The sequence below is a fragment of the Salmo trutta genome, chromosome 39, assembly GCF_901001165.1.
Source record: "Salmo trutta chromosome 39, fSalTru1.1, whole genome shotgun sequence".
NCBI lineage: Eukaryota > Metazoa > Chordata > Actinopteri > Salmoniformes > Salmonidae > Salmo > Salmo trutta.
In genome coordinates this window covers 5,085,513-5,102,770 of record NC_042995.1, presented here as the reverse complement: position 1 = coordinate 5,102,770, position 17,258 = coordinate 5,085,513, and the positions used below count along the sequence as shown (strand labels likewise).

Sequence of the window (17,258 nt, the reverse complement as noted above, 5' to 3'; positions counted from 1 at the left end):
GGGAGAGAGAGAGGGAAGGAAAAATAAGGTGGAGAGGGAGGGAGTGAAGAAGGGAAAAGAGCAGCTTGTTTGTGGAGGAGGACGGGGATGAGGTAGCTGGCGAGGGTTCTGACGTCAACGCTGTTCCTCTGGCACCCTGCCACAGGCCTGCCAGTAACACACACACACACACACACACACACACACACACACACACAGTCTTGTACAACTAACCTTGTGGGGACACACCCTTCAGTCCCATTCAAAATCCTATTTTCCATAACCTGTACCCTAACCTGAGCTCCTAAACCTAATTCTATCTTTAACCCTAAACCTCTGAGAAATATCATTTGACTTTGTGTGGACCCCAAAAATGTTTTACTTTTCTTGTGGGGACTTCTGTTAAACACACACGCACACACTAGACCGGAGTAAAATACATTGCTGTGTTTCAATTTCACCTGAATACTTTTATCTGGAAGACTTTTTGCAGTGCAGACATTTTGCAGTGCACTTGTGTTGAATGACTTAGATAATTGTACACTATTAATATGGATCAAAACAAAGTAGCACACTAGACATTTCCAAGTCGGCCTACTAACTGACCGACACTGATGAATGCTTAAAATACAAATCATTCTTTCTGCCCATTGTGTACACACAGGAACACTGCCAAGAGATGTTCCCCTGTACAGACTGGGATGACTGATTCATTTCCCTGGCACACACACTATCTCTCCTTTCTTTCATCCCTCCTTTTCTTTCCCTTTTAACAAGCTCCATTTGGTTTTTCAACTAGTGCTCTGAGGTTTCCCATTGACCGTTCACAGTGCATGAGAACCTACACACTGGAGTCTCTGGAGACAGAGAGGATTGGGGCCAATGGACCCCTGTCTCCGTGGACCCCTGATTCGGCTCACAGCCGTTATTACATAGTGATCTAGTTTCCCATTCATGGCCAGTTTGTGTGGATAGGAGATGTGGAGCTCAGTGCACTGCTTTGTGGACAGCTTCTAGCAGCTTCCACTGACTTCAAAAGTCTTAAGGACACACACACACACACACACACACACACACACACACACCTCAATGTTAAAATGTTGACCGCCACGTCTTAGTAAAGCGACATCTTTCACTATAGAACTCCTATACTACTACTGTTGTAACAACTGCAGTAACTACTGTATTACTACTGTATTACTACTTACTGTACTGCATATCATCAATGACTAGACGATGGATTGACCCATACCTTCTCCTTAGATGATGGGCAAGCCCAGTGAGCCCACGGTGGCCCGGCAGCACCAGAGTCACCCAGAGGAGACCGAGGAAGAGCTGAGGGAGCACCAGGCCCTCTCTCCCCAGGACGGAGGCTTTCCGTGTGGGATCGCCATCAAACAAGAGCCCCCAGACCCCCAAGAGAACCAGGAGGAGGACATGCAGCAGGAACTACTGTTCAGACAGGTAGGAGGGGAGGAGTGAGTGTGAGAGAGGGAGCTACCACAGGTCAACACGATGTGCTAGTGATGTCATCCTACGTCATACTTCCAGGGTCATGTCTTGAATAGGTTTCAAGATCATCAATTTATCATCCCATCAGAACAGTCTCAGTTCGTCAGAGCAGGGACTCTACAAGGTGTCAAGCGTTTCACAGGGATGCTGGCCCATGTTGACTCCAATGCTTCCAATATTTGTGTCAAGTTGGCTGGATGTCCTTTGGGTGGTGAACCATTCTTGATACACATGGGAAACTGTTGAGCGTGAAAAACCCAGCAGCGTTGCAAACCGGTGCTCCTGGCACCTACTGCCAGACCCTGTTCAAAGGCACTTGAGTCTTTTGTCTTGCCCATTCACCCTCAATTGCACACAAACACAATCCATGTCTCAATTGTCTCCCAGGCTTAAAATCCTTATTTAACTGTTCTCTTCCACTTCGTCTACACACTGAAGTGGATTTGACAAGTGACATCAGTAAGGGATCACACCATTCACCTGGTCAGTCTTTGTCATGGAAAGAACAATATTTTGTATACTCAGTGTACACCTGGTAGGAGTTGTAGTTCTCATGAAACAATGGTAACTTTTTGGCTTCTTCTTGGACCCAAACATTTTTGAAAACCGGCAAGTAAATTCACTAGCAAACAAGTATACATTTTAATATTTATCTTAAATGACCGCATTTTCATGACTTTGATGATGCAAATTTGAGGCTCATTCTCAGCGTACAAAACGAGAACTTTCATATCGGTATTGACACACACACACACACACACACACACACACACACACACACACACACACACACACACACACACACACACACACACACACACACAATTATCTTGTTTAGCAGTAGTTGTGTTCATTGAATGATCCACTTGGGAAACAATATGCTATTTCCTGTCCCAGGATGCTATGCTTCTGACAGAGTCCTTTAAGGAGAGGAAACCATGCATCTTTCAAATCCACTTACTCTCCTGCAGATGTCATGTGTTTCGGTTCACCTCACATAGCTTGACTGCCACCGTGTGGCCGAATGTTGTAGACACATTATAAAGAGCAGGTGATGTCACAATAGCCATCGGTGGCTGTGTGTCTGTTGCTATCATGCAATGTTGTTTTCTATCCCTCCTTTCTCTTTCCCCTCTCCCTTCTCTCTTTCTCTCTCCTTTCCCCTCCTCTCTCTCCCCTCTTCCACCTCTTTCCTCTCTCTGAGCAGCAGGCCATGTTGTTGGAGCAGCAGAGAATCCACCAGCTGAGAAACTATCAGGCTTCCATGGAGGCAGCCGGTCTGTCAATCACCTTCCCAGGTCACCGCCCCCTCTCCAGGGCCCAATCGTCTCCGGCCTCCGCTTCCTCCTTCCCCATCTCTGTCCCGCCCCCTGAGCCTCCCTCCAAACCTCGCTTCACCACAGGTTAGTAGTAATGCTCTTCTCTCTTATATCAATCACATGTATTTGTAAAGCCCTTTTCCATCAGCAGAAGCCCAGCTTAAAACCTAAAACAGCAAGCAATGCAGATGTAGAAGCATTTTTATACATTTCTCTTTGTCTGTCGCACCTTTATCCCTCATTCTTTTGCTCTGTCTGTCTGTTGTTTCCACTTGTGTGAGTGGATGTGTGTGTGCGTCAGTGGTAATGTCCTGGGTTATTCCTGCAGGGTTGGTGTATGACTCTCTGATGCAGAAGCACCAGTGTATGTGTGGGAACACACACACCCATCCGGAGCACGCCGGCCGCGTCCAGAGCATCTGGTCCAGACTGCAGGAGACAGGACTTAGGGGACAGTGTGAGGTACATTCTAAAGCCTTCAACCGTCCTTCTCTTTGCTATTCTCTGTTATAGTACAATTTCTATTTGTAGTCTTCAAACAAGGATGAATTTCTGTTGCTAGGAGTTACCAACTGATTCATAAAAAGACATCATTGCTTATCCTTTCCATGTACTTTGTCATTTGTGATTCACAGAGAGAATAGAATGGAAATGCTGCATGTCTCCATTTTGTGTGTGTGTGTGTGTGTGTGTGTGTGTGTGTGTGTGTGTGTGTGTGTGTGTGTGTGTGTGTGTGTGTGTGTGTGTGTGTGTGTAGTGTATCCGTGGTAGGAAGGCCACTCTGGAGGAGCTCCAGACAGTCCACTCTGAAGCCCACGTCCTGCTGTATGGAACCAACCCCCTCCGACAGAAACTAGACTGTTCAGTCACGCCCATGTTGGTCAGATTACCATGTGGAGGAGTGGGGGTGAGTGTTGCTTCTCTTCTTTCTCCTCTTCGTCGTCCTCCTCCCCTTCTTTCATCTCCTCTTTCTCCTCTGCCTCCTCCTATTTCTCCTCCTCATCTTCGTTTTCCTCCTCCTCAATGGTCAAATCGTTAACCCCGTTTATATTTTGGCAATGAACCCATTTATCTACTTCACCAAAGTCAAATGAACACGTCTCTGTGTCCGGTATGAAGGAAGTTAGAGGTAGTTTCACGAGTCAATGCTAGCTGGCGTTAGCACAATAACTGGACGTCTATGGTAACAGCTATAATGCTAGCTTATGGTAACATGCAAGCTGTTACCACAGACGTCCAGTCATTGTGCTTACGCTAGTTAGCAACTCCTTTCAAACTGCACGCAGACATAAAAATGGCATCCACAAGTTCATCTGACTCTGGGGAAGTAGATAAAGGGCTTCATTGTCAACATCCTGACGTGTCCCTTTAACTGTGATGATGATGATTGCAGGTGGACAGTGACACCATCTGGAACGAGGTCCATTCCTCTACTGCAGTTCGTCTGGCTGTAGGTTCTGTGGTGGAGCTGGTGTTCAAAGTGGCCACTGGTGAACTGAAGGTGCGTTCTCTCTACCCTCCTCTTCTCCTTTTCATCCCTCTATCCCTCCATTAATGTTAGGTCGCTCTACACTTTTTCCCCCCTTTACAAAGAATGCCCTCAATCTCTCCCCCTCATGGATGGAGTTGTGGGTAATGTAGTTGTTGCGTCTGGTTCCCAGAACGGCTTTGCTGTGGTTCGACCCCCTGGACACCATGCAGAAGAGAGCACTCCCATGGGCTTCTGCTACTTTAACTCAGTAGCCATTGCAGCCCGACTGCTCCAACAGAGACTCAACGTCTGCAAGATCCTCATAGTAGACTGGGTGAGTTTGTGCTGGTCCTTCACCTGACCTTTTAAAGAGAACGTGGGTTTTGTAAATGACTGTAGAATTACCATTGGATGTAAGAAGAAGAAATGGGACAAAGGTCATCTGATTGGCCTTGTGTGCTGTCCATCAGGATGTTCACCATGGCAACGGGACCCAGCAGGCATTTTACGATGACCCCAACGTGCTGTACCTGTCTCTCCATCGATACGACGATGGAAACTTCTTCCCTGGCAGCGGAGCACCCGACGAGGTAATGGTGACAAATCTCATGGAATCGTGTGTGTGTGTGTGTGTGTATGTGTTTTCTCATGGCTATTCCTCCCATCCCTTCTCTGTCAGGTGGGCAGTGGTCCAGGAGTAGGTTTTAACGTTAACATGGCCTTCACCGGTGGGCTGGAGCCACCTATGGGAGATGCAGAGTACCTGGCAGCCTTCAGGTAACACTTACCCCACCATGCCACCAGGGGTCTTTTCACAGTCCCCAGGTCCAGAACCATTTAAAGAAAGCATACAGTATTATATAGAGCCATTATTGCATGGAACTCCCTTCCATCTCATATTGTTCAAATGAACAGCAGACCTGGTTTCATAAAACAGATAAAGCCACACCTCACGGCACCATCCTCTCCACTACTTGACCTAGATAGTTTGTGTGTACAGTATGTATTGATGTGTAGGCTATGTGTGCCGTTTTTAAATGTATATAGTTCTGTCCTTGTGCTGTTCTTGTCTATGTTCTGTATTATGTTATGTTTCCTGTTCTTTGTGGACCCCAGGAAGTGGATCTGCTGCTTTCACAACAGCTAATGATTCTAATAAAATACCAGATATCAAAAAACACACATGAACTGAAGGGTGACCAACTCTCTCTCCCCCTCTCCCTAGGTCTGTGGTGATGCCCATAGCTAATGAATTTGCTCCTGACGTGGTGCTGGTTTCCTCAGGCTTCGATGCCGTCGAGGGTCACCCTCCTCCCCTAGGCGGTTACACCCTCACCTCCAAATGTACGTATATGTGTAAAGTAGCACTGGTGCAATGATATCTGGATCTTTTGTTTGATTAGCTGACGCCTGAGGTCCAGACACACAACACGACAGACAAAAGATGATACACTGCATGGCCAAAAGTATGTGGACACTTGTGGAATCCACTAATTTAATGGGGTGTCCACATACTAGTGTATGTCATGCACTGTATTCTTTGCTGCTGTGGTATACAGTGCATTCGGAAAGTATTCAGACCCCTAGACTTTTTCCACATTTTGTTGCGTTACAGCCTTATTCTAAAATGGATTAAATAAAAAATGTTTGTCATCAATCTACACACAATATCCCATAATGACATAGCGCAAACAGATTTTTTTTTACATTTTGCAAATGTATACAAAAAAAAATGAACAAATACCTTATTTACATAAGTATTCAGACCCTTTGCTATTAGACAAAACATTTTGCTCAGGTGCATCCTGTTTCCATTGATCACCATTGATTAGACTTGATTTGTAAAGGCTGTCTATATAAGGTCCCACAGTTGACAGTGCATGTCAGAGCAAAAAACAAGCCCCCAAGAATCTTCCTAGAGCTGGCCGCCCGGCCAAACTGAGCAATTGGGGAGAAGGGCCTTGGTCAGGGAGGTGACCAAGAACCCGATGGTCACGCTGACAGAGCTCCAGAGTTCCTCTGTGGAGATGGGAGAATCTTCCAGAAGGGCAACCATCTCTGCAGCACACCACCAATCAGGCCTTTATGGTAGAGTGGCCAGACAGAAGCCACTCCTCAGTAAAAGGCACATGACAACCCTCTTGGAGTTTGCCAAACAGCACCTAAAAACTCTGACCATAAGAAACAAGGTTCTCTGGTCTGATTTAAACCAAGATTGAACTCTTTAGCCTGAATGCCAAGCATCACGTCTGGAGGAAACCTGGCACCATCCCTACGGTGAAGCATGGGGGTGGCAGCATCATGCTGTGGGGATGATTTTCAGTGGCAGGGACTGCGAGACTAGTCAGGATCAAGGGAAAGATGAACGGAGCAAAGTACAGAGAGATCCTTAATGAAAACCTGCTCCAGAGTGCTCAGGACCTCAGACTGGGGCAAAGGTTCACCTTCCAACAGGACAACGACATTAAGCACACAGCCAAGACAACATAGGAGTAGCTTTGGGACTGAATGTCCTTGAGTATCCCAGCCAGAGCCTGGAATTGAACCCGATCGAACATCTCTGGAGAGACCTGAAAATAGCTGTGCAGCGACGCTCCCCATCCAACCCGACAGAGCTTGAGAGAATCTGCAGAGAAAAGTGGGAGAAACTCCTCAAATACAGTTGTGCCAAGCTTGTAGCGTCATACCCAAGAAGACTCGATGCTGAAGGTGCTTCAACAAAGTACTGAGTAAAGGGTCTGAATACTTATGTAGATGTGATATTTCAGTTTTTTATTTTTAATACATTTGCAAAATTTCCAAAATCCTCTTTTTTCTTTGTCATTATGGGGCATTGTGTATAGATTGATGAGGAGAAACATTTATTTGGGGAGGTGGGACGCTAGCCCACGGTTCACACTATTCAATAGCCAGTGAAAAATCAGAGCGCCAAATTCAAATTTCTCAAACATACGACTATTTTACACCATTTTAAAGATACACGTCTCCTTAATGTAACCACATTGTCCGATTTCAAAAAGGCTTTACGGCGAAAGCATAAAGTTAGATTATGTTAGGACAGTTCCAACACAAGAAAAACCACACAGCCATTTTCCTAGCAAGGGCAGGCGTCACAAAAACCAGAAAACCAGCCGAAATTATGCACTACCATTTGACGATCTTCATCAGATGGCACTCCTAGGACATCATGTTACACAATACATGCATTTTTTGTTCGATCAGGTTGATATTTATATCCAAAAACAGCATTTTACATTGGCGCGTGATGTTCAGAAAATATTTTGCCTCCAATACAGCACTACAATTTACAAAAATACTCATCATAAACGTTGATAAAATATTAAACTGTTATTCAAAGAATTATAGATGAACATCTCCTTTATGCAACCACTGTGACAGATTTCAAAAAAGCTTCACGGGGAAAGCACACTTTGCAATAATCTGAGTACTGCGCTCAGAAAAAGACATCAAGCAATACAGATACCCGCCATTTTGGAGTCATCTAAAATCATAAATAGCATTAGAAATATTCACTTACCTTTGATGATCTTCATCAGAAGGCACTTCCAGGAATCCCAGGTCCACAATAAATGTTGTTTTGTTCGATAAAGTCCATAATTTATGTCCAAATACCTCCTTGTTGTTTGCGTGTTCAGTAAGCTACTCCAAGTGTAGGAAGCGCGGCCAAAATGTTACGACGAAAAGTCAAAAAAAGTTATATTTACGTTCGTTCAAACATGTCAAACGTTGTATAGCATCAATCTTTAGGGCCTTTTTAACTTAGAACATCAATAATATTCCAACCGGACGATTCCAATGTCTTGAAAAACGTTTTGGAACACAGCTACCCCTCACGTGAATGCGCGCCAATGAACTCATGTGCTTTCCTGAGTCAACAACTTCCAACTTCCTTTGTTCGCTCTCTGTTCACCATAGACGCCTCAAACAACTTTCTAAAGACTGCTGACATCGAGTGGAAGCCTTAGGGTTCATTTTGCACTTTCTAAGTCACTGTATGTTAGATAGGCAATGACTTGAAAAGACTACAAGAACCAGATTTCCCACTTCCTGGTTGGATTTTTCCTCAGGTTTTTGCCTGCCATAAGAGTTCTGTTATACTCACAGACATCATTCAAACAGTTTTAGAAACTTCAGTGTTTTCTATCCAAATCTACTAATAATATGCATATTCTAGTTCCTGGACCCGAGTAGTAGGCCGTTTAATTTGGATACGTTTTTCATCTGGCCGTGAAAATACTGCCCCCTACACAAGAGAGGTTAATCAATTTTAGGATAAGGCTGTAACGTAACAAAATGTGGAAAAAGTCAAGGGGTCTGAATACTTTCCGAATGCACTGTATTGATGATCCCTCTCTCTTCCCCTCCCTTGACACACACACACCCTCCCCTGCAGGTTTTGGGTACCTGACGCGTCAGCTGATGACCCTGGCGGAGGGTCGTGTGGTGCTGGCATTGGAGGGAGGTCACGACCTCATGGCCATCTGTGACGCCTCCGAGGCCTGCGTCTCCGCTTTGCTTGGTAACCAGGTGAGGGAGGGAGGAGGCAGGAATCAGGAAGGGTAATGATCAGACTAGATCATTTATAGAGGTCTGGTGAAGAACTGAAAAGGAGAGGGAATGGATGAATGGTGAAGGTGGAATGGTGTGTGTCCAGTTATCAGAGTTATCAGATACACACTGTCAAACTGTGCTATGTGTTGTCCACAGCTGGATCCTCTCCCTCAGGTGCTTCTGGAGCAGAGACCCAACCAGAATGCTGTGTCTTCCATAGAGAAAGTTATAGAAACACACAGTGAGTACCAAGCACAGTTTCCTTTCTGAGATTGAAGAGGCAGGAAGTTCTCCCTCAACTTACTCCTGTCTTAAAGGTTGAGTAAGTTAGATTTTTTTGGTCCACAAATTTACCCATATTTCTATTATATGTACTGTAAATAGTTTATGATTAGTAAATGCCGTAATTTAATTATTTTGTTAGATACTGCTCCTTATTAGCTGAAATCAATTTTTAGCTATCGCGCTAGCTGTTCAGGCCAAACCTAGCATTGAATCATGGGAATTTTGTTGCGCTATGCAGACATTCTCTTTCTTCCGAGGCACGTGTTGCTAGGCAACCCCCCGGATTTTCCCGGGCAGGCCTGCCCCTTCCTGGGCCTGGGCTATAGCCAGTGTGAGAAATGTTTGTGTTAGACAAATCAAGGAAACATGATAGTGCTAGACAAATCAAGGAAACATGATAGTGCTAGACAAATCAAGGAAACATGATAGTGCTAGACAAATCAAGGAAACATGATAGTGCTAGACAAATCAAGGAAACATGATAGTGCTAGACAAATCAAGGAAACATGATAGTGCTAGACAAATCAAGGAAACATGATAGTGCTAGACAAATCAAGGAAACATGATAGTGCTAGACAAATCAAGGAAACATGATAGTGCTAGACAAATCAAGGAAACATGATAGTGCTAGACAAATCAAGGAAACATGATAGTGCTAGACAAATCAAGGAAACATGATAGTGCTAGACAAATCAAGGAAACATGATAGTGCTAGACAAATCAAGGAAACATGATAGTGCTAGACAAATCAAGGAAACATGATAGTGCTAGACAAATCAAGGAAACATGATAGTGCTAGACAAATAAAGGAATGTGAACTTCAAAGTGTGATGTAGTTTTATTGGGATTTGCAGCTGTTGTTGGTAAGTAATGAATCTGCTAGCTTCTGAAGTTAACTTACTGGTCCTTTAACATTGTTCTCTCTCTATCCTCCCTCCCTCCCTCTCCCCTCTCTCTCGCTCCCTTGCTCCCTCCCTCCCTCCCCTCCCTCTCTCTCCAGGTAAGTACTGGCGCTCCATGCAGCGTGGATCCCCCAGGCTGGGCCTGTCTGTGCTGGAGGCTCAGAGAGGAGACTCGGAGGAGGCTGAGACCGTCAGCGCCATGGCCTCTCTCTCCGTGGCCAACAAACAGAGGTAGGTCACCATAGCTACTACCATCCGGTTCTATTGAGATGCACCCGTTTTGCTGACGCACCTTTCTCTCCTCTTGTTCCCCTTAGCAGGTCGGAGGAGGAACCCATGGAGGAGGAAGCACCATTATAGGGGGGGAAGCATAAGGGCGTCGCACCGTGACTGTCGGCCTCTGAAGCTCAGAATACTACCTTCTGGACAGTCTCGACTGTCCCTTTCATTTAGTCCCTCCGCGCCGTGCCTATCACCTTGATTGGCAGCTCCTCTGCCAATGAGGGAGAGGGATGGGCTTCAGAGTAGGGAGTCAATGGGGGTACGATATGAAGGACGGAAGTGACAAAGCGCTGCAGCCAGGCAGCTCAGCGTGGTCAGCTCACCGTGACTCTAAAGAGACGTTTGTTTCTGCCAGTCAGACTGAGGCAGCCCCAGAAGACACCCCCATAAGACACCCTAGCACCGAGGCAGGGCGTGGGTACTCAGAGTGGAGGAGGAAAATGGAAGTCTTACTCCTGAAGGGAAAGATCTGGTGTTTTACAGAGCTCCCCCGTGGCCAAATATGGAGACAGAGGACAGGACAAGTCCGGCTGTCACACACAGCTTGGACATTTATTTTCTCTCCTGCTTTTGTACTCCTAAATGGAGGACATGCTACTGATGGAGATGGTGGCTACTGATGAGAGATGGCGGACAAAAAAGCCCCTAGGAGAATTGTCGGGCTGTCATTGGCTGAGGACAGTAGACTTGACTGTGGTTGGCCGTTGAGCAAGCGGCCTTTGCCGTTATTGGATGATGAGGCTATTGGATCTTTGCCTTATTGATGCAGCTGGTAGTTTTGTGATGGAGGGTCCACCAATGAGAGAGTGCCTTTGTGAAGCTCTGATGGATTTCAGGATTGAGTCAGAAATGAAGATTGCCTTAAATGATGTTCCTGACCAGGGGAGAGAGAGAAATACATTTTCCTGTTTGAAAGAGGACAGGATGGTGGAAAAACTGATCTTTCAGCATGTTTACCAGGATTGTGACGTAGACAGCGTTTGTCTCTCACAGCCTCTTTTAGGGGTTATTCAACTTTTGGATTGATATATTTTTCTGTAAAAATGCTTCAAAAAGGTAGTTGCAAGCAAACATTTGACACGTTCAACTTCCAGTTGATTCGTAAAGCACTGTTGAAGGTTAGCCTTATGTAGCTTCCCTTTATCACATAAGGAATCGCTAACGAGAAAAAAAGCATGTCTCACCAGAAAGACCTGTCGGTTGCGAGGTTAGAAGGTTATCCAAAAAGAAGTAGTCAAGCAACAAAAAAAGCCAAAGCATGAGTTTGCATCCAGCTCTTTCGTACCACTAGTAACAGCAGGCATACACAGTATTGCTACTGGCTTTCTCAAACAAGGCTTTTGATTCCAAGCACACTGTTCGGGAGGTAACGGATCAAACATGTATATCTCAACCTTTAGTTAAATAATTATTCAATTCCAATGTATTGTTTGGCAACTACCTTAGTTAATAGTTACTATAAACATCTTGTCATGTATATTGAATTTAACATATTGTAAAGCCAAGTGTTAATTTGCCATCTTTGAAACTATCATTTCCACATCAAACTAGTCAATCGACTATACCATCATCAACTTTTTCTTAATCAATGATCTCAAGTGTGTGACAATTCTATTTTTGGCATGTATGAAAATCTCACATTTTTAACATACATTTTATATTTGTGTGTTTGTCATTTTGTGTTACTCTGTACAGTTGATGTGCCACTTGCTCTAGGTGTCCTCATCATGCATTGGGATGGAGATCAGCCTTTCTACTTTATACCATGATTCCAGCAATTGTCTATTGACTTACAGAATGATCCTGTTTACAGAGAAGTTGTACATGGGGAAACCTAGAAATATATTATATACGTAGCCTACATGAGAGCTATGACGTTGTGAAAGAGAATAGCTATGGCAAAGATGGTATCACTCCAGTAAATAACTCTAAAAACCTTATGTGGGGGGTTGAGGTTGACTGCACTGTTTTAAGCTGGCCCTGGTTGGAGCAGGCCCTGCACTCAGCAGCACTGTTTTAAGCTGGCCCTGGTTGGAGCAGGCCCTGCACTCAGCAGCACTGTTTTAAGCTGGCCCTGGTTGGAACAGGCCCTGCACTCAGCAGCACTGTTTTAAGCTGGCCCTGGTTGGAACAGGCCCTGCACTCAGCAGCACTGTTTTAAGCTGGCCCTGGTTGGAACAGGCCCTGCACTCAGCAGCACTGTTTTAAGCTGGCCCTGGTTGGAACAGGCCCTGCACTCAGCAGCACTGTTTTAAGCTGGCCCTGGTTGGAACAGGCCCTGCACTCAGCAGCACTGTATTTGGTCTCTCTTCCACACATCACTCTGAACACAGAAAGGGGAACACACTGATTTGTTTTTGTACTGTATTGTTCCTGGCTGCACTGTAGCTAGCTAGACTCTCAAGAAAAGCATGGGGCATTTTAAAGACACTTAGCTTTCGCGTTTTACTTCATTGGGACCAACCAAAATGACATATCGAGGTTACTTTTGACACAATAACACACTTGTTGATTGATAGCATGGTTACTGCTGTGCTGCCATGGTTACTGCTGTGCTGCCATGGTTACTGCTGTGCTGCCATAGTTACTGTACATTAGCATACCTCAACTTCAGAAAATGTTGTGACATCACTTCTTCCTGTTGTAGCTACATTAGTGGGGGTTGTTAAGAAACCAGATGATATTCGTGGGTAGGCATGGTCTCATTGTAGTTCAAACTATTCTCATCCCGAGTAAATAACTCCTTTTACTTTTCAATAATGTTCTTACACTAATTTTGGTAGTATCATGTTTCCTTTTCATGATTTAGTAAACATTGTATTTATTTTTGCTTTGCTTTGTGTTTGCTCTCAGACTCACCATTCCTATGAATTGTTTCAGAGCCCCAGGTTTTGGTATGTTCCTTTAAAAAACATTTCTTTAACGTTTCTGCTTTTTTTCTTTCACGGCCTCTAATACTCTGCATGGTTTGTCTGTCCGCATGCCTGTCTGGCTGTACGTCTGTGTAACACTGTATTTGCACAGTAGAAGAAAACTGGAGGACTAAATCCCATCCCAGAAAACCCAGCGTGAATGTCTCTTCTTCTTTGGTGTACTAAGGATACAAAGGACTTAACTTGTCAAAATGAATTCCACATTAGATTTAAAAAAAAATCAATGCTCAGTTTTTGTAGGGAAATTACCCAGCACTTAAACAAGATAATGGACCATAAACTTGACTGTGTTTAGAGTAAAAGGAATATGGATTAGCTAGGCTAATCTCCGAGTGTATTTATGCTGGCTTCACATGCTCATGGGAAATGGGGAAGTGGGACAATTAAGTCCGACATGATTGTGTTTAAGTGCTTTTGAAGTCGGAAAAATTCTTCAACCAATAGGATTTTAGCTAGCTTATCAAAGTTGCTAATAATAATGTTAGCTAACTTGCTTAACATTGACAATATGGTCAAACTAGCTACGTTCTCCATATTGATGAGGTCGTAGTTGTCAAACTGATTTGTTATTTTTTTGGTTGAAAAGGTTAAAGGTCAGTGGTGAAACATCACAGCTCGCCAACTCGGGCGACAACATTTTCTCAGTTTCCCACTTGAAATTCCGACTTGGGAGGGTCGCTCAAGTGAAACTTCTCAGTTGGATATGGGAACTTCCGATACCACACGAACGTGGCATTACACCCATCTAGACTGCTTGTCTCGCCCTAAGAGTGTTTCTAGAGTGTTGGGGACAGACACACAAAGTAGACAATGGCTAAAACATCAGACCTTTAAAACACTCCATATGTGGTTGATTGGAAGGGAATTTTCTGCAGACTCTTATCCACTTAAGCCAGTTGTATTTAAAACCACTGTGGTTAAAAAGAGCTATTCTCGGTTTACATATGTAAATGAAAAAGTTATTTTGGTTTTCTTTCCATTCCATTGTTACAAATGATATCTTGTTGGGACCTATATGCTTTTGACATTTTGTCTCAGACATAAACTCTAAAATATATTTCTGAAAAATGAAGTTGTCTTGTGTGTTAATTGTGATGCTATATTTATGAATCCAAAAATGTATAGTTACCAGACCTATGTCAAGTCAATATGTTCTTGAGTATCAAAGGCCCTGTCCAGAAACCACAACCTTCCTAGGCACTGGTGTAGATCTGGGCCAGTATTCACAAAGCGTCTCAGAGTAGAGAGTCCTGATCTAAGATCAGTTTGGCCTTTTTGATAATGAATGAATAAGATTACTGGACAGAAGAAACTAGATCAGCACCCCTACTCTGAGACCTTTGATCCGTACGACCACTGAAATGATTAGAGACCCCGAGAGAGTTTGGGGAGAGAGTCTCTTTGTTTGCTACTCGCTGGGTGAACCATGTACCTGCAGGGTGGTCGTAACAGCAGCGCGACACAGCGTAGTGTAACTTCCCCTGGAGTTTCACTAGATGTCAGCGGAGACGTAAAGTAAGCTGTCTGTGTTGGAGAAACACATCTGAGGAAGAGAACAATATGAGACCGATAGTTTGTTAGCCGCCCAGATATCTGTTCGGCTTCAACTCAGTTATTCATCACAAAATGCATCAAAGCCATACATTACCAGGTGTATTTCAACAGTATCGCCATAGGAACTACAACCAGTTATCGCAATGTTAGGAGAACATAATCTAGTGTCTTTCACCTAATGTGAAACACTAATAATACTGGTGTTAAGTTCTCAACACTGATTAAACCAGACTTAATCCTATGCAGGTTAACCAGGTGCTAACCAGGCTAGTTAATGACTAATATGTAAGGGAAATGTGAGGACAGCTCTGGTAGATACTGAACACCTAAAAGGCCTACAAAGTTAATGCTAGAAGATGGAGGCCAATGCTCTATAATAATTTAGCATGTACTGTCGGTTAGCAGCAGGATAGATGCTTCTAAATCAGTGTGATGCATAATTACATTCAGAGAGGGAGAAGAGGGACACCCACACATCCTTGCCCGTGCATTTCAATGTACTACCCTACCCCACTCAGCCTGTTCATAACAACTAGGAGAGCCCATGATAATTATATTGTGTAATGTGTGTGTTAGCACTGCATTTCCGCCCTCCAGGCTAACTTCAAGTGTATGTTATGTATCTTCTCTCACCTACTCTGGCACAACACATTTACATTTTAGTCATTGAGCAGAGGCTCTCATCCAGAGCGACTTAGTGAGTGCGTTAATCTTTTAAAATAGCTAGGTGAGACAACACATCACAATCGTATCAAGTGCATTTTCCCTCTAAGTATTTGTTAGCTAGTATGAAAAGTGCCTTTTTTCTTTAAGATCCTCACCAGTGGAACACAGATGGAAGCGTTCAATAGGAATCTGAAAAACGTTTTATTAGTCGTACACACTCAGGCTCATGGCTGTTTCCTAAGTGATGCTGTAAGCAATGGTAATAGGCCGTCCTTAGCAGAGAGATTAACAGGTGCTGTAGTGGCAACCAGAATCTGGATCGGTGTTATCTGGGGATTCATCTTGTTGGCAACTTACATAAACATGAATAGTACATATATCTGTCTTTATACTATGGGCATGGCCAGATTACCAACCGGGCACAAGCCTCGGGCCCCCGGCCTTCAGGGGGCCCCCAACCCCCAAAATGTATTATTACAAAGAGCGAAAGATACGAAGAGAAAATTCAGCAGTTTAAAAGCTAATTTCCTGCAATTCTACACAGCATATTCTTCTCTCTGCCCTGTGGTAAAATGTGTAGAATTGCAGGAAGTCTGCTGGGCCCCAAATGCGGTAGTCTGTCCCTTTTTATAGCAGCAATAGTTCCTCCGGGGCTTAAGTTTTACGTCACTGGTTATTTGGACGAGATGATCTGATGCTAGATTGAGATTGTGTGATTAAGTGATTGTAATAGTAATATTAGACATAAATATACACCCTTTTTTTATATTATTATTTTGGGGTAATAACTTTAGACATGTGGCTCATTCACATGGTACTGTAAAGCAGACTAGTATTTTAGTATTTGAGATGGTTTTGTGGTTATTACTGAGTACTGCCTTGTCAGGCACTGTTAGGCCAGCTAAGAGGTTTTAGGGGTCGTCACTAGTTACCAGAGCCACAAAGTCATAAACCCTGCCTATTTCTTCAATTTGTCTTATTACAATTTTATTTTAAACCTAACCTTAACCACACTGCTAACCTTATGCCTAACCTTAAATGAATCTCGTAAAAAATCATGAAAACCAAAAATAGTTTTGGTCTTTAATTTTTTTGCCAATTTTGCAGCTATGGTAACTAGTGGAAACCAGTCTTTGGGGTTTTAGATGATTGACCATCAGTAGGAGACCTAGTGATGATACAGGCAGCATGTCTGATGTACCCCGTCTGTCTTGTGATTTCAGGTGATTATTATATTATTATTATATTATTTATTATATTATTTATTATATTATTATATGGATTATAATTAATGGACATTTTATGTAGGGGTTGATACATTTTTTGTTAGGGCAACTTTAAAGTGGAAATGACCAACTTTAGAAGCCTTTTTAAACCTTGAATACACGACAAGTTTGCATTTCCTGCTGTGCAGGGAAATTCTCAGCAACAAAAGAGTGATCAAATTAAGATCAAACAGCTGTACTGTGTTGTATACTAAGTGCTTAGCTAGCCAACTGGCTAGGTGGTACGTCATAGTGAGATATGAAACTAGCCAACTGTAACCTAGAATTTGAGTGGAAATGTATCAGTATTTCACTGTTTATTAATGTGAGAGAAGTGTTTTGCACAAGTTTAAATCCTTTAAGAGAATGAGAATTGACATATTTGTGATTGAGATGATTGACCATCAGTAGGAGACCTAGTGATGATAGAGGCAGCATGTCTGATGTACCCCGTATGTCTTGGGATTTCAGAATAGAGAAGTACATGTTCTAAACTGCTACATGCGACAATAGGACCC

The 17,258-nt window shown here is 43.5% G+C and overlaps 1 protein-coding gene across 1 annotated transcript in view; it reads left to right on the top strand.

Moving 5' to 3' along the window:
• LOC115179802 (histone deacetylase 4) overlaps positions 1-14,327 on the top strand; it is a gene marked incomplete in the record, with an annotated part of 72,781 nt that extends 58,454 nt beyond the window's left edge. The window contains 13 exon segments of the mRNA XM_029741593.1: positions 1,243-1,443; positions 2,699-2,894; positions 3,139-3,272; positions 3,568-3,717; positions 4,204-4,311; positions 4,472-4,615; positions 4,752-4,871; positions 4,961-5,058; positions 5,507-5,625; positions 8,696-8,829; positions 9,010-9,094; positions 10,139-10,271; positions 10,358-14,327. Coding sequence (XP_029597453.1) covers positions 1,243-1,443; positions 2,699-2,894; positions 3,139-3,272; positions 3,568-3,717; positions 4,204-4,311; positions 4,472-4,615; positions 4,752-4,871; positions 4,961-5,058; positions 5,507-5,625; positions 8,696-8,829; positions 9,010-9,094; positions 10,139-10,271; positions 10,358-10,400 — 1,665 coding nt within the window.
• Positions 14,328-17,258: the final 2,931 nt, after the last annotated feature.